Source organism: Streptopelia decaocto (assembly GCF_964273445.1).
Source record: "Streptopelia decaocto genome assembly, chromosome: 18".
NCBI classification, from domain to species: Eukaryota; Metazoa; Chordata; class Aves; order Columbiformes; family Columbidae; genus Streptopelia; species Streptopelia decaocto.
This window is the reverse complement of record NC_138673.1, coordinates 7708646-7726688: the sequence shown is the minus strand read 5'-3', so window position 1 is coordinate 7726688 and position 18043 is coordinate 7708646. Positions and strand designations below refer to the sequence as shown.

Sequence of the window (18043 nt, the reverse complement as noted above, 5' to 3'; positions counted from 1 at the left end):
AACAACCACCAAAAAGAAAGCAGCATTTCCCCTCTTGCGATCAATCTGGCGTAGTGGCGCTCCTGGCGTAGCTCTGCAGTGTTTGCCGGCATGTCTAACTCCAGTCGTTGTGAGCTGCTTTGGAGCATGTAGCTTTGCGTTTTGAAAGATCTCATCTCTCTTTTTGTTTTTCTTTTTTTCCCACCTTTCTGCCTCTCTAAAAATCTTTTCCCATATCCCTGTGTAATTTCTCTGAGATGTTTTTTGCCTCCCCTTCCACCTTTCCCTGTATGTTTTCTTTTATCTCCCAGGTGCAGTCAGTTCTAGGGGTCCTTCCTTTGCAGATCCTGCCAGCAATCTGGGTCTGGAAGACATTATTAGGAAAGCATTGATGGGAAACTTTGATGACAAGAGTGAGGAACATGGAGTTGTGATGCCACAAGCCATCGCAGTCGCACCTGGCAGTTCCAGTGCCGCAGTATCAGCGAGCAGTGAGACGCGTAGGGAAGAGGCCAATCCATCACCAAATTCAGGTGACGTATTGCAGCTGCTAAATATAAATTAAGGGTTTGGATACATTTGGTGTCACTGAGAATCACTGTCTTTCCTCTGGAAGCCATAGAGATAATGTTTCCATTCCCTCTTGTGGTCCTGGCTTCCAAAATGGTGGTGGTGACTTCAGGAGCATTAGCCAGTATTTCTCAGAGAATGACAACACTGGTGAAAGGGGAAGAGATAACGGGGTGTATGAGACACCTGGAGCTTCTCAGTGGTGTGATGACAATGCGTGTGTAGTACGCCACCTGTAAAATACACATGACAGTGGGAACTAGCTTGAACTGAGAACATCTCCCCTCCTGAACATGGAAGCACAACTCCATTGTGAAAGAATAGGGATTTCCTAGCAATAGGGTGTTAGAAGACCAGTCTAAACGGCCACTGATTGTCGTAACTCAGCGTACCCTAAGGCACCAGTGTGAAACTTCTGTTTGCTCTCACGTGATAATTTAGAGAAACAGAGAGAAGCTAAAATGCAGTGTAACGTTTTTCTAAAATTCTGTCCCTTATGTTTCCAGGAGGGGGAGTGAGCAAGCAGAAGCTCATCGGCAAGTCAAACAGTAGGAAGTCGAAGTCTCCGATTCCTGGACAGGGATATTTGGGAACCGAAAGACCTTCGTCTGTCTCATCCGTGCATTCAGAAGGGGACTACCACAGACAGACTCCGGTGTGGGCCTGGGAAGACCGGCCCTCATCGACAGGTGAGAAATGTGTTTCTTTCAAACTTAATGAATCAGATGTGATATTTTTGGAAAGGTCAGATGTAGACATATTGTATCACTGCTATATTGGTCAAAAGATCAAAGCACCTATAGGTCTAGGTTACAGTATATGAGGATTTTCTGAAACAGATTTTCTGCTGGTTGTCACAACCAAAACCAGACTGTCTTTCAGATACAGGTTTCTTAGACCAGCTCCTGTTTTTGACTTGGAGAAACTCTCTTTGATTCAGGTTCGACCCAGTTTCCCTACAACCCGCTGACCATGAGGATGCTGAGCAGTACGCCGCCAACATCCATTGCGTGCGCCCCACCGTCCATGAGCCAAGCAACCACTCACCAACAGAACAGGATCTGGGAGCGAGAGCCCGCGCCACTGCTTTCAGCACAATACGAGACTCTGTCTGACAGTGACGACTGAACTATGCAGAATTATTATTTTTTTTTTTAATTTGCGGGTCAAAAAATAAAAAAAATCTATTTTTGACTTGTGCCCATAGAGACTTTCCAAGAGAGCGAGGGCCACACAGTGAAGAATTGATGGAGAGTCCGTTAAATGCCTTCTGCACAGGCCGTGTGTTGGAGGATTGTGATCAAGAAGGTTGACTTACTAAAGATAAATATGTAAAGAGTTTTTAAAAATGTGGACTATTCCTGTTCTACATCTATTTGTAAAGAAAACCATAATGTCTTTAAATCATTCTTCTGTAAATAGAGAGTACTTTTTGCAGTGTTTTTTCCCTTGCTATAGTATCTGGTGTACTTATGTTCAAATCATTGCCTAAACTTTGGGGGTCATTTTGTAACTTTTTTTAAGCATTTTCTCCAGCGTAGAGTACTCTTCATAACCCTAGCCTCCCGGCCTAGCCTAACAGAACCCTAGCATCCTTGCCCATTTAATGCCCTGCCACTTCTTGCAGGCATTGTGCTTTTATATATACATTTTTTCCCCTAGACACACTTTCTCAGTGGTGTTCAAGCTCTTGTGAAAATGTTGATTTTTAAAACTGACCCCTTAATGAATTCTGTACATTAACATAGTCCAGTTCGCTGGAATAAGATGATATATTTCTTTGAATTTTAAATTCTGCCACATTGTAAATTTTTGGTGCAGTTGGTTTTATTTAGCAACACTGCAGAAATATTCTTGCATGGGTATGTTATGGTTCATTTTTAAAAGGATAAAAAAAAGAACAGCTTCTGGAGGCATACCTCACTGTTGTGCACACTGGGAATTTTAATTGTGCCCCAAAAGCCTATCTTAGTGTTTTCTGTTTCTGCATTGTATGCAGTCAAAACAGGCTACTAAATTTTACTGTCATATTTAACCACAGCAAATGGCTTATCTGAACAGAGGCTCTGGGTGGGTTGATAAATCCTCGAAGAAGAAAAAACCTCGACATCCCAAGTTTAAATAAAACAAAATGCTTTTATAGAATAATTGAGCAACACACGAGTCAACTACTTGGCTTCTGTTACAACCAGTTTGCAATAGGTACTGTGATTTTATTACCTTCCTCCAGTCTGATTTTAAAATCTTGATGTAATAATTATTTTAAAGTCTGCGTCCCCATCCCGATCCCAAGCCCTCTAAGCAAGCTTTTGGTGGAAGTCCTTACAAATGCTTGGCTTGACTCCTACAGTGTGCAATACTTGTTAGGGTGATTTTTTATTTTTATTTTTAAATTGTATATGGTACTAGGAAAGTCTCCTTAATCATTCATCTATCAATGCCTGCTATGATATGCCTGTAGCTCGCGTATACATACATCTGGTTAGTTATATCGCAGGGTGTCCTGACATCCGTCTTCAAGAGCATCTTATTTTTTGCTGCACTGACCTCAGGAAGTGAATTTAAATCTTCTGGGGTAGAAGGACTGATTTACAGATAGCACTGAGCGGGGGGACGTGGTCTGTCAGATTCCAAACTGCTTTTGCATCTCATTGATGAACAGAGTTGTTTTCCAGACAAAATATTAATTTAACACTGTATTTGCAGTACATTGTACAGAAGGTATCATAGAGCTGTGTAACCTTAAGCTGTGTAAGCGCTACATCTTATAGAGGCACTGTAATGGTCCAGTTACAGACAGAAGTACAGAACCATTTATCGATAGCAAATTTACTTTGGGTACTTTAGAGAAGCCTTTTTGCCCCAAGTGTGGGAAAGAAAATCCAAAGGAACTCATGTGGAAACTTGACACTGCATTGCAAATACAGAATTATTTTGCTACTCTTTTTAAACACTGCATCGGAATAGATGGGTTGGCAGTCTTAAATCTCCTTGCAGTCTTTCTCTAAGAAAGATTTTTCTCACCCTTCTGTCCTTTACCCTTCTGGCCTGAAGTAATGAATTTTTCATCCTCTCCATAGACTTGTGCTCTTAACTTTTTTTGTTCCCACAGCAACATATACTGGAAAACAAGTTGATCTGCCCTTTCTGGAGATTTAAATTTGGAGTGGAGAGTTAAGTTTCATTCTAAAACTCACTTGTTCTCTTTCTTAGTGTAACAAACACAGTGTGCAAGAGGCATGTAGAGACAAACGTCTTTGCTAACTGTGCCATCGGTAGAGCATGTTCCTTGCAAAGCTTCATGTGGGTGCTGCTGCAGCAGCAACAGCCAAAGTAGGGTAGTCGCCTGCTCCTCAGATACAGCTTGAGTGCCATTTGCACATAAAATGTTGCTGCTTTTTTGTTTGTTATCAGTTCTAACTTCTCCAGTGTAAAAAAAAAAAATCCTCTCCAGAGCCTAAGTTAGGGTTTACCACAATTCCAGTCATCTTCAAGTATGGAATTACATCTGCCCTGTTTCAAACAGGAAGGTGTTTGTAAATCATGTTTACAAAGTGTAGTTTACTACAAATTTTTAACTGATTTCTGATCAGCGCTTTCACAATGCTTTCATCTTTGATATGTTTCGTGATTCTGATATGAGATCATTTAAGACTTGAAAATCCCATGCATCATCAAACTCAGCTTTTTTTTTTTTTTCTACACAATGTCTTCAGTAGACAGTGACTTCTGGATTCAGACCAATCAATAAAGGGGATCAGTTCTCCATTTGCTTTTCCTGTGTCTCCCTCTTGTTTTGCAGCATCAAACTATGTTCACCGGAACAGGCAAAACACTTCCCTGAGGGGGTGCTGCAGGGTTCCCAGTTAACACTTCAAAACCAGAAACCGGCAATTTAGAGATCGGCTTTAATGTGTTAGAGCATTTCTATTAGTACAAGCGTGCCTGTAACAGCCATGTTTTTACTTCCTAGCTTTCTGAGAACGAAGCTGTATATGTGACAGAATTTTCCCAGCTTCAATGAACATCTACTCTAGGAAACCTGCGTGCCTCCTCTTAAAAAGTTAAGCAGAGCTGAAGCCACTAACGCTGCTGTAAGTAAACTAATAGTGATGCAATTAACATTAAGGATTACGCCAAATAGCTGAAGTTCTTATGAATGAGAGGTTAAAATAATGCTTTGTTAGTAACAGAACTACAAATTTAATATGGATTTCATAGCTTCTGGTTTAATCCTCCATCTTTAACATAAGGCTTCCCTGCGGGGCAGAACTGACAGATTCTGTGGTAGAAGCAGGCTGTTTGCACTAAATTCACATGAAGGCATGTGATGGTTTGTACGTAACCATCTTTTCCAACAGAAAGCCTGAGCATTGTAGCACTGACCTCCAAGAAAAGGACAACAGCTCTGGCCCTCGTTGGGCCATGGACTGGGGTAAGGAGGCTGAGTGTAACAGTCTCACACCTCCTCTGAGAGGGCATGTTCAGTTTTTGGATGCTAAATGCTCTGGCAAAACACTCTTGATCTTCAAGCAACCTGTTTGAAAAAGACATGGAGCTGCAGCTCTGTCACAGTATGTATGTAGCCTGGGAAATGCTCTGTTGAAGTGAATTCAGTTGAACCGGAGCACTGACAAAAGTACACCCTGTTGTGCCAGCCAATGTGTAACAAGTGAGACAATTCCTGCCCATTCTCTTTTTCAGGACTTAGCTTTACTATAGCAATCTTGGAGTATTTCTGTGACTACTACTTCAAGTATTAACACCAGGCTAGAGCTGCACTTTGCTGGCAGTTGAGACAAAGTTAAATCACTAGCACAGTAGGTCACTCTAACCATAAACTACACCACAAATTTACAGTTAAGATTTCACAACTTTATTTTGGGCTAAGTTGTTGGGCAATAGCAGCCCCCTTGCTAAGCAGTCCTTAAAGTCCTCATTGTTCTGCTGGAGAACTGCACCCACCTGGCTGCTTGTACTTGACTCGCTGCTGTCAGCCACCTCAAGGCTGGACTCCGTGGCCAAACTTATTTGGAGCCCTTTCTCCTCTTGGCCAGCTCTGCTAGTTCTTCCTGGATATGCTGGACAGAAGCAACATCTCCCTTCTGTTGTGCCTGCTTGAGAGCTTCTTTGTACACTTGCTTTGCTTGCAGAAAGTCTTCTGTAGCAAGAGGAAAAAGTAGTATCACTGCCCACAGGCAAAGGACAGGCAGAGAGCTACTTGGAACATTCAAGAAGCAGGGAGCTTCAGAAAACATCCAGCATAAGGTGCCAACTAAAGGAGCTAGACAGCAGCAATAATTACAGGACAAGGTGCTGCCTCAGCATTAAGAGATCATTGAAATAAGTCTCAAGCATGTCTTCTGTCCTCTTGGAACCAGTTACTATACAAGGGAAACGATTTGCTGGTGACCTTTTGAGTCAGATGCAGCAGTGCTGCATTTGTCTTGGACAGGACCCTTCAGCAGCTAAATTCAACTTGAACACAACACAGGTTGCCTACACCAAGTCAGCAGACCTACTGCATGAACTACAAATAGTAACATAAAAATAATGCTATAGTTCAGTCCTACATTATGGGTACAAGAACAATGATGTAGGCCAGACGTTTATTTACCTACCTTTGTGCATCAGAATTGCTGCCAGGTTATTGAGCACCATGTGCTCCTCGGGGTGTTCAGTTTCCTTGGCCAGCTCAGCTGCCCTCTTCACATAGGAGTAAGCCTCATCATAGTGTCCCTGAGCATCCAGCACAGTTGCTAAATCATTCATCAGGACCACAGTCTGCACCAGGACAGAAAAGGAAGCCTCAGAGCAAGACTTTTGTGGAAGGCTGGGGCAGCAGGAGCACCACATTCATCCCCCTGTCACACTAGCAAAAGCAGCATTTCCTAGAGAAGCTTTCAGTAATAAAGTGTCTTATATTTATATATCAGTATGTTGCATGCTTGTTCTTCCTGGCAGGAAAACAGAACCTGATTTAGTGCTGTGTATTTTTGATGGTTTTGATGTCAGCAAAGCTGCTTTTAAGGCTGCCTTATTCCCTGGGATTGTACATGTCACCTGTGGATGAGTCTCTCCCTGAACATCATTGGAGATCTGCAGAGCCTTCTCATACATTTGCTGGGCCGCTGGGAGCTGTTTAATGTTTAGGAGATAGCGAGCGTAGGAGTCTAGGCTCATCCCAAGCAAGAGACGGGTGTTGGCCTTTTCTTCAGCTGCAAATAGAGAGGAGTGGAAGTGATCCCTTCTGCAAGATGAAGCATGAGTCTCCATCCTGTGTGAGAAACTCATGCAGTGTGAAGACAACGAATTGACATAAAGATGGTGCTTAGGCAGTATGGAAAGCAACATCAAGGACAGGGAAATGAGGAAAATATAATAAGAGAAGCCTTTGGCAGACAAGGCAGTCCCACCTGGTAGGACATCCTCAGGCAAGTCCTTTTGCTTGGAGATCTTCTCCTCTAAAGTCAGGATGCAGAACTGGTAGCCAGCCACAGCTAATTCGTGCCTGCAAAGTGCAACAACTGAGCAAAGCAAAGCTCTTTCCATCCATCACCTTCAATCCCTTGACTTTTCCCCTTCACCAGACCCTTCTTGCCCTCAGTGCTCTCTTCTTGATCATGGCCTGGACCCTCCTCTTGACCCATGGGCAAAGGGATCCAAGAGGTGGAGAGGGCCCCTCCTCTCCCCCAAACAAGACCAGCCAAGACAACCCATACAGATGCTTCACTGAAAGACAAAGTTGCAAGTTACCAGCCACCGACTGCTTCAAAAGCTTTGTCTGTTGTGAGAGGTGGATTTAAGACTAAAGAGCTCTGTCCTCTATGGCTCCTTCTACCCTAAGCTGGGCAAGTCTATCAGCAGTCACTGTGCTACGTGACAGCGGGCAAATATCATGCCTGTGGGAACTTTATGTTGATGGTATCTTGTCATATCAAAGCTTCCTCCGGCACTTGAAAGAGCCTCTGCTTGGCCACCACTGCCACACTGAGATGAAAGCAAAAGATGCCTTTAACAGAGAACTCACTGTTTCTGAGAAGCATAGATACTGGCCAGCTTGAGGGACATCTCAAGGATTGCATTGTCATCCTGCCAGGAGGACACACAATGCAACTGTTATTCTTCTTGCATCTCCCCAGTAGAAACATTACTTTGCCAGAGAACACTTTAAGACCCTAAAAATGCCCATCCTGTTGTCTCCAGAGCTGCCATCCCCTTAGAGGAATTTTGTGAGAAGCTGGCAAGCTCAGAGCTGGTATAGCCAGCTTCCAGCAGGAGGTATTACAGCACAAAGAATTGTTAATGCTTCTCCCTGAAAGGCTTTATCAGAACATACCTCCTTTGTGTCCCCTGCAAGCAAATAGCTCATACTTGCTTTGTAGAGCTTTTCTGCCTGAAATGAGAATTTTGAAGACAACACTGAGGAAAAATGCAAGTTAGAAGAAAATATCTGTACCCTGTGTGGATGCAGGTTACTGGGAGAAACCTGCCTCACAATTTGTGACATTTACATTGTATGTCAAGACCAGTTAGAAGTGAAAGAGTAACCAGAGCCCAACAGCACTGCCAACGACAAGAGTCCCTTCAGTTTCTGCTGCGGGACTGCTCCGCCAGCTATGAGTTTGCCACATCTGTGTGGATTCAGGGCTTCCCTGGACTCTCCTTGGGACAGTCACTTAAGTGCTTGACTGTGGCATCTAAAAGTAATAAGAAATCCTTCCCTTTCACACCATTATGGAGCTCAAACTGTGAAAGCATCTTAGCAGCCCATGCTCACGGCACTGCGGTCCCCAAGCAGATTTCTGCATTACACTGGGGCATCTCTCGCCTCGCAACCCTCAGCGTGCAGATCGTCACAGCACGCTGCACCTTCGAGAACTTGTCAGCATCTTCACATTCAAAGGGAAAAAAAACAAACCAAAGCAGAGTTACTCACATTGTCCAGCTGTCCCTGCATGAAGGCCACGTTTGCCATCTGGAAGAGACAGACAGTGCCGAAGCTCCGCACAACCGCTTCTCCTGTTCCCTGCAGCCCCAGCCGGCGCGGAGCTCACTCACCATGCTGTAGGTGTACACGATGGCGTCCCTGTTGTCCGCCTGGTGCGACAGCCGCAGGGCTTGGTGCAGAATCCGATCGGCCTCTCCCAGCTCCCCCTTCATGACGCTGAGCTGCAGAGAGCAGGAAGAGCCGAGCGGCCGGTCAGGGACCCCCAGGAACCGGGCACCCCCCGGGCCCAGGCGTGACGGGCTCCCGCCCCACTGAGCTACCACCGCCCTGCAGCCTGACCTTGGCTTTCTTCAGCAGGAGGATGATGGCGTCCTCGTCGTCCTCCTCGGCGTTCCTGGGGAAGAGCGAGAGGGCTGCGGGGCGAGGGTGACCCCGCACCGCCCTGCCCCGCACCGCGCTGCCCCGCACCGGCCCCGCCGCCCGCCTCACCTCCCAGGAAGCCCAGGGCACCCCCGGCCGGCCGGGCCCACCGCCGCCGCGCGAACCCCGTCCTGCCGCCGCCATCCTCCTCCCCGCGGGCCCCGCCGCGCCGGGCGCTGCGGAGCGGCCGGAGCCCCGCGGGGCAGCGCCGGGCGGCCAAGCGGCACAGCAGCCTCGGTAACCCCGCCGCCAGCATCATCCCCGCGTGGGCCCTTTAAGAGCTCGCCCTCGCCACGTGATGCGTGATTGCGTCACCGGGGCAAAGGGCGCTTGTTGCCATGGAGACGCGCCCTCATGGCGGCGCGGCCGCAGGTAGGCCCGGCCCGGCGGCTCTGAGCAGCCCGAACGCGGCTCCGCCGGGCTGAGGAGCCCCCGGGGGCCGCAGCGAGGAGCAGCCGCCCCCACTCCCGCCGCCGGGGCCTCGCAGCTGCCGGCCGTTCCCTGAGAGACCCCGCTGTGCGGCCTCCTCTGCCGGGAACGGCCTTGGGCCAGCGCCGGGAGGCTCCAGGCCGGAGCATCATCCTGTTGCCGGCTGTGTCGCCCCCTCGCCTTCCACGGGATCCGGTTATACTGCGAGACACCTGCGCGCTTTTGAGAAACCCTTTGTTCCGAGAAGTGTAAGAAACACAGCTCAAAAGGTGCTGAGGATGCCCTTTCCTTGGCCCCGGTGCAGCGCTGAGATGAGAGCACTGCCCAGATGAACAGTCCTGTTTATAGCACCTGCGCTGACCCGAGTCATTCCCAGCGTCTCCTGTCCTTGTCTGTCTGGCTTCCAGTCACGGCCAATGCCAATGAGATGGATAGTACCTTGTCAGCAGCGGCAGAAGAGCTTTTGAGAGAGATCAAAAAGGCTTTTCAAGAGACCTCACACGGTAGGTAAAGTAAAAACAGAAGGGTCCCAGCAGGCTGGGGGCTGCGCGCTGTCACACCTTTAGGGAGCAGTGAGGAGCGTTGGCCTCTTGTTTGCGTTTCTGCCGACTGTCCTTCGCTTTCGGGACTGGCAGAGTAAGATGTGGAGGCCACGTGTCTTTTCTTGCATGCTTTTAAAAGTAGAATATTACAAAAGTGTATTTGGGCTTCCACGTTTCTTTTTAAAATTAATCCCAGTGGCTCTGCGTGTATTTAATTGCTGTAGTTAATACAAGTTGTCTGGACAGAAAGGGGTTTGAAGCACAGGTAATGAGGAGCAACCCCCTTCTGAAAGTCAGGACCTTCCGAAAATCAGACCATGTTGGAGACTTTTTTGAACATGGGACCTAGGGCAGTGCTGCTTGCTTAGAGCTTCTAGCGTAGGTGATTGCGCTTGAGGGATGATAATTTGTATCCTTGTAAGTCGGTGTTTTGTTGGGCTGGTTTTATACACTCACTAATCACAAAACTAGAGTTGAAAGGGGAATCTTCATAAAAAATTACTGCATTTCATCACTGTCCGGCAGAGGGGGGTGTGTTGATGATTCCAGGGCTAAGAACAACTTCCCTGTTGGTTGAATGAAGCAAGCATAAGCCAGCGGTTAAATCTTTGCCAATTCTAGCAGCTAGTAAAGAACAATTACCTGAATTGCACTCTGGATTACTAATGTAGTTCTGTAATCTGTGCTGAAAGAATATTACTGTTTGTGTTTAGTTCATACGTAGCGCAGAATGGTTCTTCCTAAGGAAAGAATCTAATTAAGGAATATTTTAACTGCACTAAAACCAACCAAATAAACATACAGAGAGGTTTGGGTACTACATTTGAGTGGGAAATGAGCTGAGACTTAATGTCTAAACTGTCAGAGTGACAACTTTGACAGCTTTTTTGGCCCACTTGGAGTATGGCTTCTGTCAGGTTAGAGTTGATCCAAAATCTATATTTGACTTTTTAAAAGAGCTTTATAAATCCTGTTGTAAACTAGGAAAAAAAAAGGGGGGGGGGATATCAACATTCCTTTTAAAGTATACTTTTCCTTGAAGTACCAAAATAGCACTCAGACACTGAGGCATAACTGCAAAGACAAACTGATCAATCACCTTAGATAATTAAGTAATGATAAAGTCGGAAAGTCAAACCAACAGCGACAGAAAAAAATTTGGAATTATTGGAACAAAGGATTTTAAAGTCAAAAGTCTTGATCTTCCAGTGGAACACAGAGACGTAGTACACTGTGTCCCACTGGTGATAACAAAGATCAGACTGGATGATCAGAGCGTAAGCTGTTAGCTACAACAAACAGACTAAATTTCTTAAGTGTAATTTTCCATCTGAACAAGAAATTCTAATAAGCGAAGACATTGTGTTTCTGTGTGCTGTTTTAAAAGCTATAAACTAATGGCGCCCTGCAAGACTATGCTGGGAAAAGAACAACATTTTTAAAGCTTTGATGCCAGAGTTCTCAGCTCATGCCAAGAGAGTTTCAGGGAAACCAATACATATATTTTTAACCAACTTCTTAAAGTGGCAGAGTAAAACGTTGAGGCCGCATGCTGTTTCTTGCATGCTTTTAAAAGCAGGATATTACAAAAGTAAGTATAGTTCAGCTTCCACATTTCTTTTAAAAATTAATCCCTGTGGTTCTGAGTGTATATTTAATTGCTGTACTTGGTAAGTGCCTCAGCACTACCATAGCAGATCATTTTGCTGCACCTCGTTGCTTTTTGGTGGCTGGAGCACTGTCCTGTGTGGCCTCTGGGGCTGTGTTAGGGGGACACTGGCCTGCCTGTGATGTTGGTGTCTCTCACAGTGGGGAAGTTCAGCAAAATCAGCTTCGTTTTCTTTTTGTTGCAGTCCCTGACGAGCTCCTGCTGGGGTAAGTGTCACCTGCTTCTGTTATTGTCCCAAGTGTCCCGCTAAATGACAGTTGATAATCTGCTCTCATCATACTACTGCTATTTTTTTCCTGTCTTTGACCAGCAGATGTTTCTCATGCACAGTTGCTACATGTTTTTGCTGGTAGTAGAAGTGAAGACCCAAAGGGAGTTTCACAACTTCTGCAGCCCTCACTAATTGGTGTCAAAGATAGAGAAAAGGCACCATCACAGTGAGAAAGGCTTTTCAGATTCTTCTTTAACTTTGTGTTCCTGCCCGAAGAGGAGATGACCAGCAACCCTTCAGGCATTAGTATCTTCTGGTCTATAGTTCTCTAACATAACACTTGGGAAAGGCATGCTTGCTGGCTCCCTCTTCTGGGACCACAGTGACCTTTGAAGGGTGGGATTATATTTGACAAGTCTCATAACTTTTTGTTTCCTTCTTGTCATAAAGAAAAAAAGGAGGAGGAAAGAAATTCCCTTGTTAAGTTTAATAATGGTTGGGTGGTAACTCTTGGCAGTCAGATTTCCATCAATTCCATGACCAGCAGCTCAGAAATATTCTGATTCAATTTCTGAATCTCTTCCAAATCTCTGAAGTCTTTGCATTTCCTTTGGGTATTCCCATTACTTATTTCCTGTTTGACTGATCAAATTATATACATGAAAAAAAAAAGAATTCTCCAAATTTGAGAGAGTTACTGAAACTCATTAAACTCAGGCCCCTTATAGTCCCAAACCTCATCATTAAGGAATGTGTTACGTTGAGTGTTCCCCCACCCACCTCCTCTTGGTCCTCAGATAAAGCTGATCCTTATTGCCCTGAGTTTGTGCAGCTGAAGTTTTGGTCTTCCTGGAATAAGTCTGTCTGCTTGGCTTGTTATCGATGAGCTTGACTCAGCCGCGTGGGTCAGCCGCGCTGCGGAGACGCCAGCGCTCTGCCTCGGCTCTTTGTGTCCTCCCTGCAGTTGGAAAGCTTCCTCTGCTTTCTCCTGTTCTCCTCATGTTTTCAACTATCTTTTCATCACTGCAGATTTGCTTGTTCTTTTTTACCCTTGTAACTAATCTGGGCTACACGGATCTTTCTCGGTGGATAAAAGGTCTGTAAAGTTAACTGAGTTGCCCCTGGGCTCTTTGGAACACGTTCAGAGCAGCTGGATGTGCAGGTCCAGAATAACTATGAGCTGTCTGGACAATAGGTTAAAGGTACAGATGTCCGCATTTAACATACAGCTTATCGTATACCCTTGCACGGCATCAGCAGTGCAGTAGTGTTTGGTTCATAGTGCTGAAGAAGAAACACCTAAGATGTAATGTCCTGTGTAAGAAAAAATCTTTAAAATGCCTTGTAATGAAATCTGAGTGTGATTTTGCAAGGAGGCGTGAGACTGTTTGGGAGCATCTTGGAAATTTGGAAGTTCTTCTAGGAAAATAAAAAAACAGGTTGCAATAGTTGGCAGAGTAGAGGCTGTGCTTAAGGATCGAGTCCTGGGGTTGTCTCAGTGGGACGGGGCCGGGATTGTGGCCACTTGTTGAAAGCCAGCAAAGCTGAGAGGGACAAATGCACTTTATTGCTTGGTGGTGTAATTAATGGGGTTGTAACTGGGGGAATTTTGGGAGGCAACAGGAACCGTTGGCTACAGGCCTTCTGGACTCCATAGGGCTAAATCCTATGGATTAAGGCTAAGCCAGGTGGTATCGTTTTGTGGTGTAACCTAATTAGAGACACATTCTTTTTCAGGCTGAAGTTCATATTTGGCTCATCTGCTGTGCCAGCCTTGGATTTGGTGGATCAGCGTTCTGTCACTCGAGTCACGTCGCCCAGCGGAAGGACTGTGTACCAGGTACGTGTTTTTAACTCTCTTCAGTCTTACTTTCTGGTGATTTCCAGTTGACGTGTGAGCCAAGATATTCCTGACTTGCATATCATGGAAGGGCACTTGGATAAACATGGAGAGAATATCAGTGTTTTTCAAACTCCTAAAGTGATACTGAAGAGCAGTAGCCACAGAGTAGAATTAGAACAGCATGGTACATCGCCGATTTCTTCATGGCTCTCAGCCAGTCAGAGATGTTTTCTTACGTGTTTGTGGGTATCATGATCAGAAGGAAGTTTTCCAGGGATTGCTAATGTTGCTTTATTGCTTTCATCCTATCTGGCAAAGGCAGTTCTTCCATCTGACAAAGTGTACGCAATGGAGCGTTATCTGCCATCACGTTTCTTTCCCTGTTGCACTCTAAATCCTCAGTGTCCTGAGCACTCTTGACCTCTACTTGGCGGTAGGATCCTTGCTGCCTGGGAGGAAGCAATGCAGGCCAAGCCCGTGGGTTTCATTCTAGTTCACTGTAGCCAAGTCTGTGAATCACGGAAACATCTTCACAAAATAGCATTTTAGGGAGAAGAGCTCAATTAGCCCTAAAGATCTAAATCCTCTTACAGCACGAGGATTGGAGATCTGCATCACCCAGGGTCTGTGTCTGCGTCCTCCCAGCCGACAGGCAGCCCGCAGCCCCTGCCTGCGGGTGCTTCTGAGCAGCATTCTGCTTTAGTGGAGCTTGATTGCTGGTTAAGGCCCTGCTGATGAGTTCATTAACAGAGGAATCTGGAGAGATATTTTCTCTGGGGGTGTGAGGCTGGTCCCATTGCGAAATTCTTCCTCCACACAGCTGTTTGAGATGCAGAAACGAAGAGCAGAGCCTCCTCTGAGGCTGCTGGCTGGAGCAGCGACAGGAACACAGTCCGGGGCCGTAGAAACCGAAACATTGAGTGGGACACTGCACTTCAGAGTAGTTGGCTGGTGTCACTGGCTCTTCATTTGTGTGTGTGTGTGGTGTAGACACATATCCCAGCTGTGCGCGCTTCTCCCTCAGCACAGAAGCATGCCCAGTGCAGTGGGGAGCGGGGGAACATCTGCATGGTCACCCCACTCACCTGCCGTTTGCACCCAGATGTGGTTGAGCTGGAATGTGAGGTGGTGCTTTCACTTGCAGCTGGGTCTAGAGTACTGTTGTCATGGAGGCCATGAGGCTGGTCCTATTGTGAAATCTCTTTTGGTCATCGTAGCCAAATCTGGGACATTGATACTTCACAGGCTAAAATGCTGTTTGCATTCTGTATCGCCCAGCACATCCCAGGTCCTGCTTCAGGGGAAAATGGCTCTGCTCAGACAGGCCTGAGGACTGCAGCCTGTAGCATGGGCAGCTCTTGCCCTCAGGAACTGAGATGGGAGAAGGAGCCCTCAGTCAAGTGAAGGCTGTGATTTGTCTTTTAATGCCTGGGCATTAATGCTCTTGCTACTTAACAGAGGAGTAGCGCTCATGGGGTATTCAAAGGCTGATGTTACCTCAGGGTTGTTAATCATCCCAGAAGAGCTTGTATAATACCTGCCTGCTGCAGACTAAAGCCAGCCCTTGTAACTCTGAGTCAGGGATAAATAGATCTTCCCTGCTGCAGAGGCGGTGGACACTGGCTGATGGTGGAGCTGTGCTGGGTTGGGTACAAGTGTAAAGTGGTGAGAAGGTGGCAGTTGGGGCACCTATTAGCTATGCCTGAGCTGCAGCAATGCTGTGAGATGTGGGGTGAAGCCAGTAAGCAGGAGGACAGGCATTCCTTTAGCCCTCCTGCCAATGTCACCTGCATTGCTCACATCCTGCGCTTTTATTGGATTTTTCTTTCTTATGTCTTGTTAAAATTAGTTTCCTAGAACTGTATGGCAGCCTGCCCCACCACAAGGGATTTGAGAGTCATGTCCTGGCACAGACTGTGGGGCTGCCTGGCTGTGTGCTGGTGGCAGCAGTAGCTGCCGTGGGGCCAGAGCTGGCGCTCCTGGCGGGGACACCACCACCACCACCACGGTGATTTTTCCTCGCTGTGCAGCCAGCAAGCGCCGGCAGATGAGGGAGGTGGAAGGAAATCTCCCAGCTTCTCAGTGCCTGGCTTGGCTGCAGTGGCCAGAAACAGAGGCACCTTTTTATCTTGGTCTTTGGATTTTAGATTCTGCCTTATTAGGCAGAAGCTGCGTTCATGCCATCTGGGTCAGGGACAGGGGAACACTGAACTCAGCCCAAATCCAACAGTGTCTGTGTCTTCCCCCCGGAAAGGCACCATTGGGATACTTGATCTTGGAAAAAACAATCAAAGGGGCTAGAGAAAAACAAACTTATCACAAGTGAAACAAACACAGCCTGGAGTATAAGGAGGGCCCAGGGTAAAGGCCAGGCTGAAAAAAGAAAGGTTTACTCTGAAATGGGATTGTGAGTCTTGTGTCCTGAATCTGCTGGGAGTTAAGGGGGATTGTGAGGCACAGGCACTTCTGTGGGAGAGCTGAGACTTGTGGACGTTACCCGTTGGACACAGGGTGCAGGGAGAGCTCCAGGGGACAGGGGAAGGCTCCCCTTGCAAATGTAGCTCTGGACTGGGAGGGATAATGTTCCTCGGGAGGGATTTAGGAGTGCCAGGGGTGTCCTGGAGGGGAGAAGCACTCTGCAGAGCTCCACTGTCTCTTCACTTCTTTGTGTTTATCTTGGATTTAGGTGTCTGTGTGCCACAAACCATGCAAAACAGCATGTGGGAAAAGGAGGCAGTGCTGTTCCCAAACCAGAGATGGAGCAGGGAGGCTTCTTCTCTGGAGATTTCAACTTTGTTTATTCAGACGAAAATGGATTCCATTAGCTGCAGCTGGTTTTGGGAGCAGAACAGCAAGAGCCTTTGCAGCCTCCAGACACTGGAGCTGGTTAGAAAGGCCGCACTGTGAGTGCTTGCTGCTTCTGTCCTTCAGTCCCCAGGTCCGTGGTGGCCCTGGAGTCACAAATGAGCTTTCTGTGACAAGAGAGTCACAGGCTGTGATGCTGTGAGAAGGCTGAGGAGCTTCAAGCTTAGCGGGGTCGATGCGATGTTTGGGGACACTTGTGTTGCAGCACCTGCTCACCTGTTCCATGACATGACTGTGGAGGGGACGTCAGGCCAGGTACAGGCTGAGTGAGAGAAATTAGAAGTGACTGAATGCTCTCTCTGCCTTTCTTTCAGGTTCTTGGGAGCTCAGGAAAACTCTATACCTGCTACAGTTCCTGCCACTTCTGCACGTGTCCTGCTTTTGGTTTTACTGTATTGCAGAAGAGCGAGAGCCTTCTGGTAAGTTGTCTGCCTTGATCTGGGGCCGGACAGGGCACAAAAGAGAAGGTCGTGCTCTGCTCCTTGAACCTGAACAGCCTGAGGTTTCCGAGGGAGCAAATGCCTGAGTGTTGAGTTGCCCATGGAGGCTGTGCCTGACCCACTGCTTGGTCTGGCCTCTGGGAGTCAGGTATTTGGGTGGAGCTGGGCCTTACAGGGGTTAGGGAGGGCTTTTGTTCTTAATTACCCATTTATGTTCTGACTTTCCAGAGATTAATAATCCCTGGTCTCTTGGGAAAAGGGTTATTGCTGCTAATGGGGCTGATGAAGGGATGCAGTTCACCTGGTGCCAGTGAGAAAGGGCTCAGGGTAGCTAACCCTTCTGCAATTATGGGGAACCAATAACACTGTGTGTCAGATCCCTGTACTACGTTAATGTGATGGCAGAACTGACCTGGCACAACTTGGTGTGCCACGAGGGAACCATGTTCCTGGGAGAGATAGGCGCTTCATTAGACCCGTTCTGGTCAGGATGCATTTTTGTGGCCTCCACGTAGAGCGTGGCATTCCTGCGTTGCTCCTGCTGTTAACTTGGCTGCGCTATTATTTGCAGTGCAAACATATACTTGCCGTCTACCTCAGCCAGGCCATGGGAGCCTGCCAGGAACTAACTGTCTCTGAGGAGCAGCTCACAAGCATCTTACTGGCCGAGGAAGAGGATGAAGGATGAAGGGTTTGTATCACATGTGGATGTGCTTTCTGTGTACCCTTCTGACTGTGTAACCAGCATTTTTCATATCTACAAGGCTGTCAAATGTTCATCATGGCTGGTAGGTTTCTTCGTCTGCTGCTGCCAAGCATGACATTAGTTAGCAACCTTGCACTGATGGATTGATTAATAAATGTTAAGAAGCCTGTGTTGACTTCAGTTTCATTTATTTAGGCTAATCTTGGGACTGCTAAAGATGTTTGAACTGATTTGTAGTATTGTGCGGTCTGTGCTTCTGCTGTGCTTACTGTGAGACAGGATCTTTGGAAGCATCACCCCAGCTGCTGTGCATTTAAATTGACCCATTTCAGAGAAGCTGAGCCCCTCACGCCGGTGGCAAAGCAAGGCTGTCCCCAGCAGACCCGCCAGCCGCTGAGCTGCGAACCAGCTCCTCCCA

The 18043-nt window shown here is 46.9% G+C and overlaps 3 protein-coding genes across 8 annotated transcripts in view; 2 read left to right on the top strand and 1 right to left on the bottom strand.

The window, feature by feature from the left end:
- Positions 1-4317, top strand: part of NCOR1 (nuclear receptor corepressor 1) — a 58185-nt gene extending 53868 nt beyond the window's left edge. For 4 of the 5 annotated variants that reach the window (XM_082068735.1, XM_082068734.1, XM_082068732.1 and 1 more), the window contains 3 exons: positions 291-512; positions 1056-1238; positions 1490-4317. In XM_082068735.1, coding sequence (XP_081924861.1) covers positions 291-512; positions 1056-1238; positions 1490-1677 — 593 coding nt within the window. In that variant the 3' untranslated portion in view covers positions 1678-4317. The remainder of the gene's footprint in view (positions 1-290; positions 513-1055; positions 1239-1489) is intronic. The other variant, XM_082068733.1, reaches the window with a different exon arrangement.
- A 136-nt stretch (positions 4318-4453) lies between these two features.
- Positions 4454-9215, bottom strand: TTC19 (tetratricopeptide repeat domain 19). Of its 2 annotated transcripts, none has more exons than XM_082068738.1 (10): positions 8990-9215; positions 8840-8913; positions 8611-8721; positions 8489-8527; positions 7889-7945; positions 7580-7641; positions 6966-7060; positions 6613-6767; positions 6171-6333; positions 4454-5707 (listed from the first exon to the last, which is right to left on the bottom strand). In XM_082068738.1, exons 1-10 carry the CDS (start codon positions 9177-9179, stop codon positions 5577-5579), a joined length of 1077 nt encoding a protein of 358 aa, XP_081924864.1. In that variant the 5' UTR covers positions 9180-9215; the 3' UTR covers positions 4454-5576. The 2 variants fall into 2 exon arrangements, with proteins under 2 accessions (XP_081924864.1, XP_081924863.1); XM_082068737.1 differs by having other exon boundaries at positions 4896-5710.
- Positions 9216-9265: 50 nt separating this feature from the next.
- ZSWIM7 (zinc finger SWIM-type containing 7) lies at positions 9266-18029 on the top strand. The gene is made up of 5 exons (XM_082068740.1): positions 9266-9852; positions 11745-11766; positions 13509-13611; positions 16794-16898; positions 17491-18029. Exons 1-5 carry the CDS (start codon positions 9678-9680, stop codon positions 17605-17607), a joined length of 522 nt encoding a protein of 173 aa, XP_081924866.1. The 5' UTR covers positions 9266-9677; the 3' UTR covers positions 17608-18029.
- Positions 18030-18043: the final 14 nt, after the last annotated feature.